Genomic DNA, 22,222 nt, shown 5'->3' with positions numbered 1-22,222 from the left:
CATTGAAGGTGCGCCTTATAATCCGGTGCGCCTTATATATGGACAAATTTTTAAAATGGACCATTCGTTGAAGGTGCACCTTATAATCCGGTGCGCTTTATAGTGCGGAAAATACGGTAAACGTCTTTCCACACACATTAATCCATGTTGCTCACAAAAAAACATAGCTGCCCCCTTAATTGAGCATAACAGTTTTGTATGTTTACTTCTTAATATGACAGTCGGCGTCTAATTGATCAAGAGGGTCTCTGAGGATAGAAGAAGTTCTTTAAAGTCTGTCGAATGGGAATGACGAGTATTTCCCCTTGTGTTGAGACAGTGGTGACCTATGATATTTATCATGTCAAGTTTCCAGATACAAAGCTGTTGAACTATTTAACCAGTTCAAACTGGGTTTACAAGACCCAGGAAAAGGTTCCAACAGAGCACAATAATGGCTTTATTCGTTTGAACGGCATGTGTTGCAACATTTTAATGCGCAAGCACTGAATGATCTGACAAGCTGATTTCTCTGAGGAGAGATGAGAGGCAGTTTGTTTGCCCAGTAGGATTAACTGCAGCCCACTCTGGATTTCGGCCTTCATTTTGTGATGTGACAGACCCAATCCAGCTGTCAGTTTCAATCTGGTTGTGGAGTGATGATGCAACAAGGATAACTATTGATCATTCAGTAATCAAGCTGGTATTCCATTGTGGCATTACTCCACTGTTTCTTTCATTGATAAGTCAATTTGTTAGCTGTCTATTAAGGAATCTTGGTGCCCTATGCTCAATATATCTCATTTTAAAAAATAAATAAAAAAAAACTATTTGCATTATGTCCGCTAGGGAATGCTCGATTCTTACCTAATAATACCTTTTTGCGGGGAATTGGTCATTCTAATGTGGTTTCTTCCCATCCAAGGTCATTTTTAGACCTGTTGATAAGGTCTATTCATTCTCCATTCTTAAATTATTTAATAAGGGTTTAGTGGATAATACGGGGTTTTGGTGGATTTAAGTCATGGTTGCATTGGCAGTTGCCAGTAATAACATGCTGACTGGGTTTTTCTGAGTTTAGTGAGTTTTGATTGCACGGGCTCCTGGGATGGTGAAGAATTCGAATAAAAAAAAAAAGGCAAGGGACACTTGCAATGAAAAGGTTAATATAAAATAAGGGGCCATGGAGAAGTAATGCAATTCAAGGTCACGTCCGGTTCTGGTAGGTAGAGACTGATTTGTCCTTGAGTCAAGGTTGTGTAACATTGCCAGCTATCACTTGCAAATTTCCCCGCTGTGGGATAAATAAAGTTCTATCATCATCATTTATCACTACTTTAGTTTTTATACAGTATGTGTATATTGAATGTAATGTGGCATGATCAGACATGTCACATTTTTGCTTAAGGAAAATACATTACATTTATTTAAGAGTAATTCAAAGACTTTTTCCTCATCCATTATTTTTCTCATATGTTCTGTGGGTTGTATTGGAGAATAGTTTAAAATGTGACTAGAATACAAATCTGTTTTTACAGCATCCTGAAGCAGATTGTGATCAAACTTGAACTAGAAAGTAATTACATATTTATCTTTTAAACCATAATAACAATAGAAACTGCTAAACCCAGCACAGGAAGTAAACGTAGTATTCAATGGTGATGTAATGCATTGCTATCAGCATAATATTTAATATTAACATGACCATTCAAAGTAATTGTAACTGAAAAGTAACTGTTTTAAACACCAATAATTTAGTTTTGTTTTGTTCAGGAATTAGCTATTTTTTATTTAAAGTTCAACCACATGAATATTTACAATATTTAATTTACTTGACAAAATCAAGTGGCTTTTATGTTATCTTATTTTCTGCAGCCACTGCACGCACACACAATCACAATGCTTAATACAGTTCACAAGTTCAACAATAAAGAGCAATATAAAACAATAATGATAATATTAACACACACACGCATACACGCACACACACGGACACACACACACACACACACACACACACGGGTAAGTTGATGAGAAGGAATGATAAACAATTAAAGGTTTAAGGATATATCAGTGCAGAGAGTGTCAACAAAAATACGGGTATTTTTGTAAGCTTCTCATCAGAACACTATGATCCTATTTTTTTTTTCATAACAAAAGCCCAACAAAATCCTCGCAAAATATAATCAAACAGCATCTGATGCGTATATGACGTGTCACAGGGTTGAATGAATCTGCCGGTTGCATTTGCAAAAATCATTAGTGGTAATATTTCCTTGCAGTGCTGAGGCGTTAGTAAGCGCTTTTGAATATTAGTAGTGAGTATGCACGAGCATGCTCTCTATCAGTCCTTGAACACTCTGTTGTCTTCCGTCACACCACCAGCTGAGACGCACATCCGCTGCCAGGATTAATTCCCTGTTTTATTAGGCTCTCAGTAATTGTGTGTGTTGTGTGTGTCTTTGTTTATCATTAGGAATTCTTCGTTCCAGTTGACATCTTTGTTGTTGGGCCCAGAGGGGGATCGCAAGATATTTTTGTGTGTATTTGAAGACTGATATGATCATACTGTGTCCTTATCTCTTATCTCACCATATACCATACTTTTCACCCCCCCCCCCCCCATCCATCTCATGCAAATGCCCTTTTTTTGCCCCTCATTCTGCTGATCCATTGGCGACTTCCATTAGATTGACAATCAGTGGACTGGATCATTTGTCTCGTCTCCTTTTCTGCCTTGCTCAGTGACAAGTGCTGGCGATCGTGTGCTGACTGACAGATTTGAATGTGAAAAACAAATAAGTGCCCTTATCTTAAAAAGAAGAAATCATTTTAATTCACAGAGGCAATCATTCATTGCATGGACCACGACATCAAGCGTGATTTATGATAAGTTAATGCTACTTATAACTCTTATCACGCATTTATGAACACTCTCAGTAGTTCTGTTTACTATCAATGACTTATTGAACTATATTTGCTCCACACATTTAAGATTCACTTGTATCATTGCTGGACACATTATTTAATCACCAGGCCACTAAAATGCATGTCAATGAATGTGTCACTGTGGCATTAGACATCCACAAACCGTGACAACTTATCTGGACATTTTAATTATATTATTATCATAAGCTAATGCTGTTAACATTGTTAGCTCATGCTAATCTATCCCAACACTGCAGCTGTGTTTATCATTTGGATTTAATATAAGCTTCAGCTTTATCTGTGGAACTTCATCAAGCCTCGCTGTTAAGCTACTGAGTCACTGACTGTTGGTTGTTTGGTTACGGGTGCATGTCCATATAGATTAGGGGTGTCAAACCAATTTTTTTCGCGGGCCGCATTGTAGTCATAGATTCTTTCGGAGGGCCAGTGTGACTGTCATCCCAAATAAATGTATGAGCACCTCATATTATATACAGTAAAAGCTACAAAACAAACTGACAAATAACTAATTTTCAAAACATACGAGTAAAAACTGGTGAAATAGCTACAAAAAAATATATTATTAAAAGTGAAGACAATTTGCAATTCTAGTAATGACACACAAATTTGATGCACAATTTGTCTTTGCGGGCCACATAAAATGGTGTGGCGGGCCGTATCTGGCCGCCGGGCCTTGACTTTGACACCTGTGATATAGATGAAACATTTACTCAGTTGTGTAATTTTATAATGGGTGGGTAGGGACCTGAGACCCAACATTTTTTTTCTAATAAAATAAGCAATAAAAAGCCTGTCGGCAAAACACTTTTTTTTTTTGCAGTTGTCTGCAGTTATTCTATGAGTCGAACAGTTGAAACATGAATAAATTCCAAAGTTTATTTGGGAGAACCTTATGTCCTGCTGCTTGCTTACATTAGGTAACTTCATCCTTGTATTTACATTCTCCATTCTTTTCAGATCAGTGAATTTCTCCTTGGTCTTGATTCTTTGCAGCTTCCGCACTTACACCCATAGACCAAATCATGACATAATGTAGAAAACCTCAACCTTTCCCCCAAACATCAGAAACTTCCAAATCAACCCTCCCTCTTATTTGTCATTTTTAAGTACCATTCATGGTGTGACTTTCTCCAAAATATTGCCGTTGCAAAAGTCAACACAACTTACTCGCTCCGCTAGCCAGCCTTCATCATCCACTCATTTTTTTTCTTCCTTCTGTGATCTCTTATAAGAAAGGATGACTTGGCATTCCATGCTGCATTCTACATTTGAAGTTTAGGAGAGATGATTTGCTGTCAAGACTCGGTATGGTCAGTATGGTTACAACTGATGTTTTTGCAGGAAAAAAGAAAAAGTGTGTGTGTGTGTGGGGGGGGGGGAGTCATCCTCTTTAAAGCTCTCAGCTTATGCGTAAGGTCGTGTCCCTCTCCTCTGCTCTAAACAGAGCTGAGTGTTAAGGTTGAGTAAACTAATAGACTCTTTTGAAATGAGGTTGAGCCCCAGCTTTAGGTTCAATCACCAGGATATAACATGTAACCAGTGTACTCTCATGGAGCTAACGAGAGGCAGGCCACGACCCTTCACCCCCATATTCAAAAGGTCGCCACGCTCATGAGAAATTAAGAGCTATTAAGAGAAAAGTTCCTGCTAATGAGGACCCCTGTTTGGAGGTCTGCGGTGAGCGCAGCCAGAGGAATGCGAGTTCCTCGTGTGTACCAGAGGGAAGTTAGCACAGCTTTGCTCTCATGACGTGAAATAAGGTGACACTGCATTACATCTGTACAATTTCACAGGCCTAGAGAGGAAGGGAATACATGTGGTATAATTTGGGCATTAAATTAATTAACTACTTTTAGAATTTTAAAATTCTTATATATTTTCATTTGCCCCTTCAATTTTTTTAAACAGTCTCTAGTCTATAAATACTCCCGTTGATGGACATGCACACTGACATCTTTTATCTTTCTATTTACCATGGCAATAAATCTTCAGTTTGACTGTTTTGTGCACTTTTGATTTTGTAGTATATTGCAATGAGGTATCAAAGTGCTGACTCAGATCCTGGGATGGAATTTCAGTCGGGTTCTCCTGTTTGAAATCTGCTCATTGCCCTCGTGCTTGTCCACAGAAGTGAACGTGAACGGTTGTCAGATTTACTGGTCAGATTGAAGCAACTCGTAAATAAAACATTTTATTGTACAAGACACCACCTTTTAGAGGCAGTCTAGAGCCCTGAGCGCTATAGAAAATGAAAATTCCCATCAAATTCTAATGTGCAAGGATACCATATGTTCAGACCAAACCACCATAAAGTTAAAAATTCTGGCACACTATGGCTCTTATGTGTCTGTTTTATGTATTTGTGTGTGTGTGTATGTTGTCAATGCAACAGTGGAACGCGTTCCAAGCATGTGTGGTTCTGATTTAATTTTCTCCATATGAGGGTGGCCACTGTTTTGTCTTGTTGATGGGAACTAACGAGATTCCACGTGTTCCACCATGAGTACTTGACTCCAAATTCTTATCTTGTGATATAACAAGCCTCATGTAGCGATTGTGTTAGTTATGTACAGACATCGAGTCATATTGACTTTAGGTCTTGTTTTTATTTTCAAACACACTCACATAGAAAGGCGGTACAATGATAGAACAGCACATGGCTGTAGGATCAGGTGCATAATGCTGATATTTTATATCCTTGGATAGTCTAACACTGTTTAGATAAAAACACATTAGACTCACTCAAAATAGAATTAAACTACACCTAAGTGGGTGGTGCAGGGTTGGCAGATGGTTTAACGTCTAACATATTTCATTCATACATATATACGTATATACTAAACGTAACCTGTAAATTAAAATCTGGGGCAAATTTCTTTTGTATTTAATTGAAGTGATGTTTTCCCAAATTTAGGAATTAATGTGGATTATTGTGAGTGAAATGTATCAATGTAAAGTAGCAAATTTTGCACACATTAATTGTTGTCTGTTAAAATATTTGTATGAACAAATCGAAGTACCAAGAAAATGAAAGTCAACGACATCGCGTGGGTTCAACCTTGGAGTTAGTTTATGGCCCATTGGATTAATTAACATCTTGTTCCTATTCAAAGCTAACGGACAGTTGTGATTTATGCTCTTGGTCACTTCAGGTCTATTCAATGATGGCAGTATAGGGCATAAAGGCTCTCATCCTTCAAGCACTAGACGAGTCAATATTTACACTCTCCATTGTTTTGTTTTGTCCATTTCTTAGAAAAGAGGGCAATATTTCTTAAGTTATTGTTTTAACTATTCTGGGGTCAAGGCAGCCTAGACCTTTGAATGCCCTTTCTTCAAGGGAATATGTTAGAACAACAAATTAAAACTTAATATGATTTGATTTTTGCGATTGTTAAATAAGCCTTTTTAATATCAAATTTCACATCAATAAAATACAAAAATGCTAATAATAGCACCATTTGTATGAGAGCCAGAATGAGACTTTATATTACATATTTGTTGAAATGAGCTTGAGCCTTGGTTATCAGTTATATGCAAATTGTCATAAATAATTCTGACAGTAGTTATACGGTATATGAAAAACTATATAGGACATTAGAAATAAAATGCAATTTGACAGCTCGCTGTACAACATCTGCTGCATTTGCCTCATAATGGATAGTCGGACATTTGAATAAACAGTTAAGGGTGTGACTTGTGTGCAGGGGAGGTCAGACATGCTGATTTATGGCCAGTGTGATAAATCACCTCCTATTTCTGGGAGGAGGCCACCATTGGATCCTCCAGTCTGAGGAACATCTGTGGATTCAGCTGTGGCCTCTATGACCTGCAGGCTAGGCTGCCTTGTTGAATACTCTTCCTCTTTCTTGTCATTCATCTCCTACCTATCCCTCTTTGCCATCTATCTGTTGCTGTTCAATCTCATATTCCTTAAGTTGTCATTGTCTTCTATTTCTCTCTCCTTGAGATTTTTTTTCCTCTTTCTCAAATTTCACCTCAACAACAAGTTTTCTTTGCTCTTTGGCTCTCAGGATCCTTATCTTATTACAGCGCTTAACCTTATCTTGATGGTCATTCTTTTTTGTATTATTCCAGTTTTTTCTACCCTTTGCCTCATCTTCTTCTTAACCACTCACATCCATTCCACCATTCTAGCGAACATTGTAAAATACTAGAGTAAAACGTTCTTCATGTAGTTCAATTTGGATCTAAATAAAGCTGTAAAATAAACAAAGAAAGAAGGAGAGAAATAAAGAAATGAAGAAACAAAATAATAAATAAATAAATAAATAAATAAATAAATAAATAAATAAATAAATAAATAAATAAATAAATAAATAAATAAATAAATAAATAGATAAATAGATAAATAAATAAATAAATAAATAAATAAATAAATATTTGTTTCCCCAATGTACTTTAAAAAAATATATATTTAAATTGAAAATTTTCAATGTTTCATCATACATGTTAAGTGTATGGTCCTGTGCGACCCCCCCCCCAGTAGCACTGAAATGATAAAATCACAATAAAAATCACATTAATTTGTTTCACAAAGTCCAAATGTGATTTTATGAATGAAGTTAGATTTTTAAGGTTTAGATGTCAGCGAAACACTCAAAACCCTACCCTAACCCTATTGTACGTACAGTTTTTTTTTTAAAGGCTTATGGCTCATTATCCACATTTCTTCATGATCAATATTACAGCCACAATAATTATTCTTCGAAACTATCCAGTCACTGTGTCATGTTTAATTTATCTGGTACATTCACGTGTGTCAGTAGGTACATGCGTGTTTCTAATGTGGAGCCAAGGGCAGAGACCGCCTCCTAGGTATGTTTGTCTGTCACCATACCCTGTCATTGGATTACAGGTCACATTAATCTAACCATCCAGCCGTGAGCTCAGTGAGAAGGCATTTATGAAATGGACTGCAACTGAGGTGAACACAGACCTCGGCCTGTCACCGCGTTACCGTTTCCTCAATGACAAGCTGTCTGGCCCGACTCTGATAGCCAGCAGCCACATCCCAGACTGATTGGTGTTTGGACCTGTTAGATTGGTGTCTATAAACAAGTTGTGTCTGTCCATTCCTTCAGTAAAAAGAAATCCAGGTCTATTTGACACCTGAAGGGTGTCCAAATGTGATGGAGGACAAAAATGTCTCAGAGATGAAGCAGTTATCAGTGTGGCATAAAGGACTGGATAGTGTAAATGACTCCTTGCCTCCCCTCCTTGAAATCATTAGGACACGAACTGTTGTTACCTTTGGATGAACCAGGCTGTTCCATGCAGTTTATCATTTTTATCATTTTGTAAAACAGACTGGCTGAAGGGATATTTTCACAGGCTCAATCGCCTGAACGGCTTGAAGTAAAAGATCAATACTTTTCATTCTTTGCACCGAGATAATATTGAGTGGTTGAATCATCTTCTGGAATGGGCACAGAAAGACATTTTGTGCCACAATAAGAAGCTTACTGTTTTAATCATCGTTCTTTGCTCGTTATCTGCTTGTCATATTTGCACAAGGAAAATTAAGGAACTATGAAAACACAGAAAAAAAAAAAAAACTCACTAGCTATGTTGACATGACTTATTCCAAATGAACAATATTTGAAATCCATTGCTGGCCATTTTCAAAGTTAGGGGTTATGTATTCACAAGCAAATTTAAAAACTAAATATGTTGAACAAAATGGTGTATGTTAAAACATAAATTCATGTGATTTACTGTGTAGACAAGTGGTGGGAAGGGTTGATTTTTTTTAACTATAGCATTTTTTAACTAAAGCACTGTAAAGTGGCAGTGACCACATTCATAGACACAAATCTTTTCATCTTAAATCTGCCACTCATTCTGCCTGAGCCCCGTTTTTCCACACACTTCTCATAAACCACGCAAAACAAAAAGAACCCTTAAAGCAAAGAAACAAAGTGATGATAATGTTAAGTAGTTTATCCATCATACTAAAATATAACCGCCAAACCAATTTGTATTACTAAAGTGTCTCTTGACATGACACATAGAAAATAAAAGGCAAATGTGGAGATGACCCCATGTTTGGCTCCAAGGAGCAAACAAACATATGGTGCCATGGCTGGTGAGCTAAGCAGAGCATTTAACAGCTTGAGAGCCACATACCCCCTGTGGGTCAATAGAAAGCGAAAAAGGAGTGTATACTACTAGATTGGTATGCTCTAAATGCGGAATGACGACTATGTATCTCCTCAATGAAAGGTTCTAAATGTGTACTTTGCATGAAAAAGAGGTTTGACATTGTCTTGTACCTCTACTGTGACTCTCACGTTATGATTTGAATTTGGAGAATTCATTTGAATAATCGTATAACCTAAATATATGGCAGCAATAGACCATAAGGAAGGATGGGAGGAAAGGATGCGGCAATCCGTGCGTGACTGGAACATTGCTGCCGTGCTTGCCTGGTGTGGCAACACACAAGGTAAGTAGGTACCCTCATTACCGTATTTTCCGCACTATAAGGCGCACCTAAAAACCTCCAACTTTCTCAAAAGCTGACAGTGCGCTTTATCATCCGGTGCGCCTTATAGTGCGGAAAATACGGTAAATGAGCTGCTGATAACCACAGGCGACATACACAATCGCCGTGGACTTCAACTGCTGTATCCATCTGATTGTTAATCTGTCCCACCATATCTGCGTTAAAACCAGAATACAAATGAATTATAAGAATAACTTCAATGAACTGATTTCTTGGATCGTTCATAGGATTCGGTGTCAGCTGTTCTCGTATTTATGAATGAAATATGATAACATCTGGGATGTGTTTGTGTGAATCTTGATCGCCATAACTACGTTGAATCAGGCATGTAACTATTTAGACCTAGTCGGAGCAGGTGTAACTCAAGACTGACTTTTCTTCTACCAAACTGTCATTCCGCCAGGTGTATCTACAAGGACACATACTTGCTATGCCAGAATGCTCAGCGTGGCACAGAGCGGGCTGCCGAATTGGCAAACACGTGCCGGCACAAAAATCAGAATACATCTGCATACACCGTCTAGGAAAATACCATCAAGCCCTGAATTTTGTCTTGCATACCTACATGTGTGTGATATGAACTACAGTGTGTGTGCAACACAAAATATACATCCGAGTTTGAATTTCCTTATTGATTACACCAATAAATATATTTAAAAATATAATAAAGCTAATACTTTTTATAGTCATAGCAAATTTCTGATTTTATAGGAAGCGTATCAAAGCCATGGAAAATTTTCAACAATTTATTTGACTTATTATATCAGGAAAAAAATGAATCCCGGAGTCTTGGCTGTGCTGCACTGCTGGGCTGGCAAAGACAACTGTGATCCATCATTACTAACCACAGCTAATGCCCATCAGTTAAATCGCACACTTCACTGCAGGGTGTCTGCTAATTAGGAGAAGCACAGATATGCCATTTTGGGGGTGTACTAAGGCAGTGATTTCCATCAAGAGTGTGCGCTGGTGTGCTGTGTGGAATTATCCCTTTTTTCTTAATTTGATTAGATGCAGTGAAAAAGGGACAGGTTTAAATATGATCTTGTATCAAAGCAACACTACCGGCTTCTCGAGACCAGAGATCATCAAGATGGACGGCGGCAAAGTGCACCTGTGATCTGACTAGTCCATTCTTTTTTTTTTCTTTTTTTAACTGTTGTGGATCACACACTTCAAACCGCTCAAAGATTCTCAAACTCATTTGCACATTTGTTAATCATGATTGTTGGTTACTTTAAATTGTGTGATCATCTACATAATTGTCTTTGTAGCATTATTACTGCACTGCAGGGCAATTCATTTTGCCCTTGACTCCCCGCATCATTTGCATAGCTGTCATTGTCCGATACTAATGGTATCCTTAAATCACTTAATGACTTTCCGGAACTATGTATTACGTCCTAAATGTTAGTTGTTATTGAATCTAATGAATATGTTTGAAAAATCTGACATCTAGCCTCTGTACTGTACTTAAAAAAAAAATTCTACTGATATTGTTGGTGTATTTCATTGTATTGTTACATTAGATATTAACGGTCACTCTCTCGTGGTTAAACTAGTAATTTATTTTAATCCAGCATTAAAATCCACCAATTTTATTAGTTATATTTTCACTCAGACCTTCCCAGAGGCGGATCAGGTATCCATTGGAAACACGGCCAGATTGACCTGACACGGCCGTGTCCCACAAAGCTTGGGAGCATGTCACGTTGAGATCTTGATTTGCCAGTCATATGAGCTGATGAGTCTTTCTAGCTTTTGATTTTAATCTATAGCACATTACATTTCTCAAAGTGACCAAAGGTTCATCTTGAAATACCTCAGCTACAAGATGAACGAATAGAATGCCAACTTTAAAAATGTTCTAAATGTATACTGTACTTACCAAATGGACCTGTGCTTTTCTCGCCAAAATTACTACCAAAAAAATATTTTAAAAGCAATCAGCTTTGAAGATCCTGAAAACGATTTTGTGATTAAAGCCAAGCACTTTCATTGAAAAGGTAATAACAGCCAATCAGAGGCATTCTGAGCATTGAATGTTCACCACAATAGTGGTTGAATCATCAAGGCTGAGGTCACCCACAGCTGTGACTTTAGGTCAGCCCGGTTTAGTTCTGCAAGAATTTTCGGGTACACAGATCCTTTATTAGGAGGTTGACACCGCAGGATTTCTTTTTTTTTTTTTTTTACATCTCACGCTTAGGTGATTGGAAGTAGACTATATTTTAGACCAGCTACCAACAGGTCTAATTTATGGCGCAGGTGGTGCAATATGATTTGGAGAATTCTGCATACCGTTGAGTGATGAGTGTTGGATGTCATAATTCATTCCTAATTGTGACAGCATTGTCTATACTATTATCAACATTTCTATTTTATTTGTTTAATTCCTCCCATAAGAACAATTAGACTACAGTCCACACTACATTTGCTCTGAGCATGAAACCGGGGCCTCAAATGTCAATGTGAGGTTGTTATACAAGTTGATATTTACATTATATGCAGGATATGTGAATGAATGAACAAATTAATTCATGAATGAATGAATGGATGGATGAATACCAAGTTGATGAGCCAGTAACAAGAGCCAGAAAACATTCTACATACCAATGATCAGAATACACAAACCTGGTGGAAACACCACCGCAACAAGTACGGAGTTAGCATTCAGCAGCACTCAGTGGTAATGGCTGTAAGAACGGCAATCTCCATGGGTCATGGACATTATTAAGCTACAAGCAGACCCACATTGCTATGAAAACATGGATGAAGCTAAGAATGGGTCATGTGAGGTGTGTGTGTTTTCCTGTCGATGTGAATTTACGCACACTCTATGGCTTTTGTGTGGATGTGTGAGTTTGTGTGTTTGTGTTTGCAGGAGGTCATATATACAAAAAGAGTTCAACCAGGTGCCACACACAGGCCCACAAGTGCAGATTGGACAAAAATATCTCAGACCTCCCACGTCTTTCTGCGTTTCACTCATCCTGCCATCCTTCATTCTGACCCCCCCAACTCACTCTTCCTCATTAATCTGTATCTATCACGTAGATGTTTTTATTTTGCTTATATGACCATCTTCTGAGCAGAGCGTCATTTGAAACCAGCTGAGAAGTTTCACCTTGCAGCTTTTGACATGAGTTGAAGAAGAGCGATGGAGGGATAAACTAATCCCATGTGAGCGAGATACACATTTACTTTTCCATGAGGAGCTGGCAATAGCATCATTGGAAAATACGAAACTCGATCGAGAGAAGAAAGTATAAGGAAGTCAAAAGGGCTCAAAGTAAAACAGACAGAAAAGGAAATGCATGACTCATCAGACTGTAGCAGACATGCAGCGCAATATGTAGAAAACTTTGATTTGTTTCTCCCTGTAAACCTTTTAAAACATTCCAGTCAACAAAAAGTCAACTGATCTTCATTTCAGGCTGGCTACCAACACAGATGTCGCTGTGGAAGGCAGAAATATTTTATTTTTAGTTCTCACTGTATTTGCAGTATCCTCCCAAGGTCACATTCCTAGTTAATATACCGACTCGAATGTTTATGCCTGTAAAGTGCGAGTGAGAATAGCAGAGGGGTTCTTTGTATGTTTTTGTGCTGATTTATTTTTAACTCCAAATACAAGATGTACATGACTTTGTTCTGTCCATCGCACACAAGTCAGTTTGAGTTTACTGTAGGTGTCAAGTGGACTGAAGCATGAATGGAATGGCATACTATAAGTGTGTCTTTCAAATTTAAACTGAATACACATGTAGTAGAATCATATCAATGTTTCTAAACATTCTATCCAGAAGTAATAAAATCGCTGAAACATAAAATAAAAGACCATTGGACTGGTCTAGAATTTTTTTTTTCAAATGTGGGGTGAAAGTCCCAAACATTATCTTTGTACAGAAATAATTTCATATGCAATGCAACAAAAGCAATTTAACATTCAAACTATTTTATAGTGTGAAACTACATAATCATATTGTTGATGATACTTTCAAATATAATCTTCCAATTGATATAACGCGTAAACTTCACACTTTCAGTTGGCATACTCAATGAATGAAAAAAAAAATCCATTCGCTTGACTTAAAATATCTTTCACGTTTTATTTACATTTGGAAATGTAATTACTCTGAGCCAAATCCTTTTCTATACATTGAAAGGTATAATTGGTAGCCAGTTTGATCAAGCAAGTGGTTTGTCAAAATCAATAGAAGGCGACATATGACGAGACAAGGGATTTTCCTTATTTGCATGTCGCTTTGCTGTATTTTACAGTTTCCGATTATCTCGATTCCTCAGTAATTTTTTCTTGCCTCATGGATTCCCCCTCTGCTACAAATCAAGTCATGTGCTTCATCTGGAGATCTACTTGGGTGACGCCCCGATCATAAGACCATGAGAAACATTGGCATGTGCTGCCGTGGTTTATGCTGGCAGACCCACTGACCCTAATTTATAACGACTCCATTGTCTTGGGGAACACAGACGTGTATCAGGCATAAATGAAGTAGGACAGCCACTTAAGCAAGATGAGGTGATTATTGCTCATGCAATAGTCTGCCATATCCAGCCAGATGATTCGCCCCATGTTCGCACACAACACACGCTCCCATACAAAAGATTCACGCATGCAAACTCATCAAGTCTCAGGGCCCCACGATTGTGTGTACTCAATTTATGCATTTACGTGACACGCGCTCATCTGCAAGCACACGCACACTGGCTGACACCCAAACAAACACGATGTGGAGTGTAATATACTGTAAACAAAGCCCACAGAGATGAGCACGATGGCTTTCAGGCCAGTTACGCATTTATTTTCTGTCTGTGATTAAAATTATTCCAGCCTATTTAGGGTCAGATGTGTATTTATGTGAGAAGAGCCATTCATAAAAATATTTGTCCTAATATTTATCCTCTTTATGGGTATCATAGTTTCTTCTGAGAATACTTTGACTTTGGTGTGTGAGTGAGAATTTTAGAGGTTGGTATCATTGATGTTGGATAAGTAGACCTGGCTCACAATCCTTCTGAGTGTTAACAAAGCAAAGATGCGTAACAATTTATAGGAATTGTTTCTTTATAGATGGGGTAAAAAAAGCCAGTCAGATTCCTAACATTTAATGGGCATAAATATGACCCATCACTTTGCAGCTTGATGATAAAAAAGCTCATGACCATTGGCTAAACAACAAACTGCTTCTGCAAATATGTCTTTTTTTTATTGTCACTGTCCTCAACCCACACTGGCCTAAACCAAATCACGGATGAGCCCCCACGTGTAACAAGCCTGGGTTGACGGTAAATCACAACAAATAAACTGTGGGGAAAACAACTCAAAGGGCACATGCCAATTAAAATGGTTTATTTAACAAATACTAAGAATAGTTCAATACAATGTATGCAAGTGTGAGTATGAATCGGTGGTGTATGCAGTGCATGAATGCAAATGACTGGGTGGATGTGAAGGTGTTGCATCGTGTAAATCAAAGATAACTGGAACGCAAGACAAACTGAAGACAAAGTCAAAAGTGTTACCTGTTGAGGAGAGAGCAGAGAAAATAAATGAGTACAGCACAAACAATTTAACAACACAGGTGCCAACACTCAGGTGGCCCACCCCTGCCTGTTGTGGGAAACCTCCCACAACAGACAGGGGAGGGCCGTGACACCATAATCTATTTTGGTTTATGCAGTCAGTCATCCCATCATTTCTGAATGCAATGACACTGGAGGTCAACTAGATGGATATGTGATTTATTACCAATATTACGTTGAATGAATAATCTCTTTGGGAGAGAAGTTGGCTCCTTTGACAAGCAGCTGTCAGTGGCACTGTTGAGGATTATATTAACCATCAATTGGAATCCATCCATTTTTTACACACAGTTTAGACTTCAATTAAATTGGGCATTTTGTCAGTAAATATCAATTCAACAAAATTTGTTGTATTTCACAATTTAATGTATTTTACAAAACATCATTTATCATTACATTCAGCAAAGGTTGACTGAAATCTGAGAATCCATTCCAGTGGGGAAAGTGAATTTATGCACAGGGCAACTTGTGGATTCTTGTACGTGATGCTGTTTCCATGGTCACCACTGCGTGGCGCAGTGAGTCGCGGAGCAAAATAAATGCGCTGCAGTCAAATTTCATCCATATGAAAGCTATATGTTGCATGCAGCGAAGCGAAAAAGATAAACCCTCAATGGGATAAACAATAAATATATGAACATTTTCTGAAGTGCTTGGTTTAGTCGCTCGGGATTGAAAACAAAATTGCACATACTGTATAAAAAAAGTTCTTTTGGGGGGGATTGTTGAACCTTTTAAAAGATGCACCTGTGAAAAAGAGAAACGTCAGTAAATAGACAGTGGCGCTTTGAAAACAAAAACAGAACTTTACCTTCTTGTTGTGCAAAGAGGATCAGGCTGTCAAAAGAGGCTCCAGGTTTACGAGATGATCCGTCAGGGAATCTGAGATGCACCCCCGCGTAGAAGGGATGTTGTTCTTGTAAGTGAGACCACCGTCATTCAAATATAAACGTGCACGCTGCAAAAAAAATCGGCAGGGATGCTTAATAACATTCATGATGGATTTTCTGTACATTAAATCATTTAAAATCGCTTTATTCTCATTTGGAAACCTTTCAATTCAATTTGGAGAGCCTAACTGAGGAACCATTGGTCACAAGTGACTCACAACCATTGAGATATAGACACTTTTTGCAGCAGGCTTCGGCTGGCTGGTATGACAGCGAGAAGGGAGAGGGAGTGCGTGAAAGAAGGGGGTGGGAGAGAAGTGAAGATGGGAGGGGGGGCTGGTCCGGGGGAGCATGGCTGCAAGATCCAAAGCGCACACTTGGTCTACTTCCCTCTGGTTGCTTACACTGCTTCTCACCCGCTCTCGATCGTGCGACGCGGTCCGTGGACGTTACTGCGTGTTTGTGAACGATCGTGTTCACCAATTTGCATCCGCGCGTTTTGACGCTTTTTTGTATTGCTTTCGTCGGCTTCTTGGTGAGGAATATCGGCTCGAGATCCGCAGCTGAGAAGATTGCAGCGACAATGGCAGCATAAGGACTATATTTCCCGTCTTTATCAAGTGGAGCGCATTTATCGTGATTTTTTTTCTGCCCACAGTTTTGCGCTCACAAGAGTGCCTCATCTCAGGGACATTTGCAGCGCAAGTTGCACAAGTTTATGTCAACTGGATTTCCCTGGTGAAATTTGCTTTTTGTGCTTCTCCCGAAGAAAACAGAGAAAAGTACTGTTTTATAAAAGAGACTGAGATTTATGAACTAACTTTAGGTGTTAAACGGACTTGACTTGCAACAGCATCCATCAGAACATTTTAAATCAAACAAACCAGGACTGTCGTCGGTTTGGCTTCATTGCAAATATGCCGCAGGTGGAAATGCTGTTTTTCCTCGTCCTCATCGTCGGGGTGTGCGCTCAGGACCCGGCTTCCAAAGTGGTATCCGACCGCTACGCTGTCTTCTGGAACCGCACCAACCCCAAGTAAGTGCTCGCCCATCGGCTTTCCTTGCACGTACAGAACCCAGTGAAGATGGAAGTTGCACATTTTTCTGAATCATAAGCAAACTAACTCGTAACAACTCAAAACAATTCGGATATGCTGTCAAATGAACTTTTATTTACATTCGCATCATCATAAACTGGAGGAAGGAGTTTTGAAATCACGATCTTTCCCCCCAACTCATAAGATGAATCGTATTTCCCAATCAACATTCTCCTTGAAAAGTGTGTATATTATTAACAACTGACTCGTAATACTTTGTTCACACTGCGCCTTTACGCACCATTACACATTTAATATTCTGCGTTGCGCCGCTTCTCATTTGAAAATCAAAAACGCGCACTGTGCGTAAAACGTACCTAAGTAATTGGATAAGTTGGGTCTACTCTGATGTCACTGATTAGGCAAATTTTTGTATTTTGCTTGATTTTTCTTTAGGGGTGTCTGTTGAAAGAAGGGCAAAGCAGCGCAGACAATTTTTCAAATTATCTCCATCTATCTATCTATCTATCTATCTATCTATCTATCTATCTATCTATCTATCTATCTATCTATCTATCTATCTATCTATCTATCTATCTATCTATCTATCTATCTATCTATCTATCTATCTATCTATCTATCTATCTATCTATCTATCTATCTATCTATCTATCTATCTATCTATCTATCTATCTATCTATCTATCTATCTATCTATTTTTCTAGGGGTTTGATGAGATTCAACATCAAAACATCCAATTAGATTTTTGCTGTGTGTTTTTAACCAAAGAGCAAACGCAAAGAACTTGCTTAATCCTCCATTCATTGACAGATACAAATGCAAACGTGGTGAGATCCGAGGTTGTCGGTGGGCTGCCAAAAGGCAGATATTTGTTGCTGATAACAGCTTCTGGCTCTCGTCCCTTCTCATGGCCTTCAAACTGTTCCCAAGTCTGGTTTCTTGGCTCCCACCTCCATACCGCCTTTACCCCCTCCACCCGGCTCAAGCTGGGGCAGACAATAAAGGGGGCATATTTTAGCAGCAGCCAAGACGCAGCATGATGTTGGGTCTTGTGAGAGATCCACACATGCTGAGGTCACACGCTTGGTCGTAACTAGGCGAGTTCCAGGTTAAGAAGCGCGAAGGGGACCCGTTGTCAGGGTCAAAACCGGGGCAGAACCGCCAGCTATGGAGGGGGCCCTAGCGACGGTTTTGGCACGGCACCCCGCCTGGGCTTTGTTTCGTTAGAAAAGCAGCTAAATAAATGAGTAACTCTAAGTGACTGTGTCCCTTTCTCATTCATGACTGTAATCTAAAGATGACGCAAACTGCTTAATGTAGGCAAGGGGCATTCTAAAAACCCGGTTCCCGTCTGACCTTCAGTATTCCGTGCATACTTGTGTTGCCCGTAACCCTGCTGCTTAATGTAACCACAACCAATGTTGGAACTCTGAAGACCTGCTGCGTTTGAGTCCCAACTTCTAGATTAGTTTTTGTACCCCCTTCTTCTGCTATCTCTGTCACACATTTGTCCAAAATGAGGAGAAACGGCATCCAAAGCAGCAGTCCATACTCAGCCATTCATGGAATTCCCAACAGGAGCTCTGGAATTGAAATAGGAAGTGAGTCGTGAAATATGGAAATCACTTTTTTTTTTAGTTTACATTGTTTCAAAGAGGGCATTAAAGAAACCTCATTGTAATTTGGATTCACGCATTTGGGTTTGTCATGCTTTGATATGTGGGAAACTTCTTTCCCTCTGCTGATGCATGCTGCTGATAAGACTCAGACAGAAAGACTCAGCGGGCTGGAGGAGGGATTTACAACCCGAGGATGATTCAGCTTTGCCCAGTGTTTGAAAAGCTTCCACAATGACGGCGGAGCTCATAAAACTCAATGCTGTGCAGTACTCTCAGTGTCTGGGATTTTTCTTAGAAAGAAACTCATGAGAAATAAGCGATGCAACTATTTATGTTTTTTGATGCCAAATATCCCAAATATGACAAGAAAACGTGATTTAGAAGTGGAGCTGCCACTCAAGGGATGTCGTATGCACCGTATGCTGCGATTCAACTGAAGTTGCTATGCAGATTTTGAAAATCTAGAGATGGTTGTTGTGCGGGAATTTAGGAATGTGGTACGACGAGAAAAGCTCTCGGATAAAAACGCACTTTTCGAACGATGAGTGTTGCTTAGTGCTTACAGTTCATTATATGATGTTTTATGAGCAAATAAATATGCTGTTAGTACCCAAAGAGAAATGTTATATTTTATCTAAAATGTTTTACTTCATTATTTACATCATTTAGATTTGATTTTGTTGTTTGGATTTCTACGTCGTGTAAACATGGTGTGTTTGAGCTACCTTCTAATTACTGTCACAAGCCAAGTTGCAGTTCAGGGAAAATGAATGAAAACAACATCAGAACGAATCCATCTATGCGTTAATGAAATTCGATTTTTTTGTATTCCTGCCGATGACATATTCCTTTGTCAATAAATATTATAGCCTAATTGACATTATTTTTTGAACATTTCTAAAACAAGGAGCTAGTTTAAAAATCAGAAATGTTCATTAAGATCCATTCAACATATTTCATAAATGACAAGATAACTCAGTTGTTACTCCCGTCTCTAACTATTTTGTAATCACGTCTTTGTAGATCAGAACGTTGAGAGGAATCCAAACCTGTCTTTGATATCTGACCTACAAAGCACGTTTCGCTCGGATTCATCCACCATTCATTCGGTGTAAGTGCCAAACATTATATTAATGGCCCAGCAGAAAGTGGTACAAAGACATCTCAATCAAAGCAATGGAAATAAAAAGTGTTGCATTTTGCGGCGGGAACGTTCATGTAAGAAAAACGAGCCGCAGATGTTCCTCGTCGGCTTCGCCGTCTGTTTCGGTAACCAAACGATGGAAGAAATTGTCCGAGTTGGGTATTTACCGCTACTCTGACAAGGAGCTATTACCGAATTCCCCGCTCACCCGCTATTTAGCTGCTTCATTAAAAACCCACTCGGGTCCATATGGTGTGCACGCAGGCGTTGATGTGCCCTAAGGTGTTTATTTGTTGCTGATAGGTGGGATCACCGGGAGAATCCGGGGCCGGGTTCCGTTCCTAATCTCTCAAGCTGTTTGTGTCTCCGACGCTATGGAAACTGATACCGGTCCTCATCAAAGAAGCTCATTGGGTGGGACTAACAAACTGACAGCTGGGGAGAGAAGGTATCCCAGCATTCTGTGGGAGCACCGTCACCCCAGGGGGTTTCCCTTAATCCGTGACAATAGTCATGCAAAGCTTTCTGGAGCAGATGCAAGATTCTGTAATCAAAGAATCTTTTCAGTGGCCTGTTTTCATGTTTGATCAGTGCGCTTATTGACCTAAATGATCTCTGATCATGCACTGTTTACTCCCGTTGTCACTCTCAGTGCGTACTCGAGGTTTGTGTTTGTTTGTGTTGGAGCTAATACCCCCGCCATGAGAACACCTCAATATGACACTCGGCCACTTTTCCTCTCCATCGCGCAATGACCTCCGCTATTTGTTTTCTCTTTTTAATCTTCACATAAAAGAACAATACTCCACTTTTTACTGGCTGACAGAGTGAGATTGTGATAGTTTCCCAGTGGTATTGTGAGTTGGCCCGTTTGCATTGTGTCAAGTGTTTACCCTCGCGTTCCCCCTCTCAGCCTTTGCCCGGCTCCCTGCCGCTCGGTTCCGCTTGGATTAAAAACGGACACAAAAAGGCAACCACGTCCAAATATTGACTGTGTCTCAGGACCGAATCTCTCTCCCAGCGCCAGCACAGTTTGCTTGAAAGACCGCTATTGTTGTCTCGGAAGCCCATAGCAGGAAGACAGACAGGGAGAAGGAGGAGACAGAGAAGGTGTCAATGCGTTCTCCAAGGTAGAGAAGGGAAATTCTAACAACAGGATAACACAGTCATGGGGGTGAGAGGAGCCTCCTTGGAGGAGAGAGGCCAGAGGCTACGCGACAGGCCTGCAAGTCACAGGGTGTGGTCAGAACCAGCGTGTCCGCAGAGAGGAAGTGTCAATCTCACAAGGAGGATCAAAGAGGTCTGAATGAATGTGATTTCCTGCCCAGGAGGTTTAGAAAGTATCAATAAGTGCAGGTCAAAAGGATAAAGGTTTTTTATCGGGGGTTTATCTTCCATTTTATTAACTTAGTGCAGAACCAGTAATGCCCCTAGCTGTGCTGCAGTCTTTTAGGTCCCAAATGAAAGAGTATCACATCTCACACGGGGAAGGATTTCTCCTCATGGACCGCATTTGAATAGGCTGCAATAACCCGCCTATGAATCAAATTGAAACTCAGTTTCTATCATGTATTTAAATACATTTCTTAAAGAATTAGAGTCCAGAAAAAACATAGTCCAAGTACAAGTCCATGATAGCCCCACCTCAAACAAGCCCCGTTTCCTCTAACAAGGCTGTAATTTATCTTGAAATATTGCCTTATATAGCACAATTACAAATTCAAATGATCTTCTTACAACTTTGTGCGGCTAACCTCAGTGCCCTACTACAAGAGTATTACCCACCAGATGAGTTAAACTTCGAGTTTCCATTGTATTCGGAGTTTCTGATTTGTAACTCTTTGCCGAGCGGGTATCAATGGTCCTGTGGAGCCGCCCGTCATTCCTCTTGCTCTCGATGACCCTGCCTGCAGAGAGGAGCGACCCCAGCCCCTCTTTTTTTACGCTGTGACTAATAAGGCGAGGCCCTCAGGCGGCCCAGCTTTGATTGACAGCCACTAGTGACAAGAAGTTACTATTGTGTGTGGCAAAACTACTGCCTTACCACAATAACACTTTCTGGTCTCCTTCACAGCAAGTAGAACTATATTGTACCCTGGCAAGCTTCTCTATCTTTTTTTAATTTTTCATTATTATCCATTAAATACATCAAGAGCAGAAAAAAAAATCATGATCATCCAATTAAAAATTAAGCTTGTATTCTAGCCGTTTGTTTAAACAATGTCTGCTAGTTTTTGTATTACACGTCAATTGTAAAATAGATCATACAAACCGTCAAAAACTTGTCTTTCTAAAAGTAAAATAGAGGATGCATGAACAATATAATACAGTATTTACCATGAAATTAAACATGACATCACAGTAGGTAGTGGTCGAACGTGTGAAATTGTTTGACCTTTTCTCATGTGTGAATGCTCCACTTAAGGTCTGCTGTGCTTTCAGCGCAC

General features: G+C 39.3%; 1 protein-coding gene and 1 long non-coding RNA gene across 2 annotated transcripts in view; one reads left to right on the top strand and one right to left on the bottom strand.

Annotated features, from left to right (window-relative positions):
* Positions 1–15,207: 15,207 nt before the first annotated feature.
* LOC133163829 (uncharacterized) lies at positions 15,208–16,972 on the bottom strand. Its single transcript, XR_009716452.1, has 3 exons — positions 16,839–16,972; positions 15,876–16,022; positions 15,208–15,811 (listed from the first exon to the last, which is right to left on the bottom strand). It is a non-coding gene; the product is annotated as an uncharacterized LOC133163829 (long non-coding RNA).
* Positions 16,297–22,222, top strand: part of LOC133163828 (ephrin-A5b-like) — a 52,929-nt gene continuing 47,003 nt past the window's right edge. Inside the window, exon 1 of the mRNA XM_061294084.1 lies at positions 16,297–16,990. Within this exon, the coding sequence (XP_061150068.1) occupies positions 16,872–16,990 (119 nt within the window). The 5' untranslated portion in view covers positions 16,297–16,871. The remainder of the gene's footprint in view (positions 16,991–22,222) is intronic.

This window comes from Syngnathus typhle, linkage group LG12 (assembly GCF_033458585.1).
Source record: "Syngnathus typhle isolate RoL2023-S1 ecotype Sweden linkage group LG12, RoL_Styp_1.0, whole genome shotgun sequence".
NCBI classification, from domain to species: domain Eukaryota; kingdom Metazoa; phylum Chordata; class Actinopteri; order Syngnathiformes; family Syngnathidae; genus Syngnathus; species Syngnathus typhle.
This window is presented reverse-complemented; position numbering and strand designations above follow the sequence as displayed.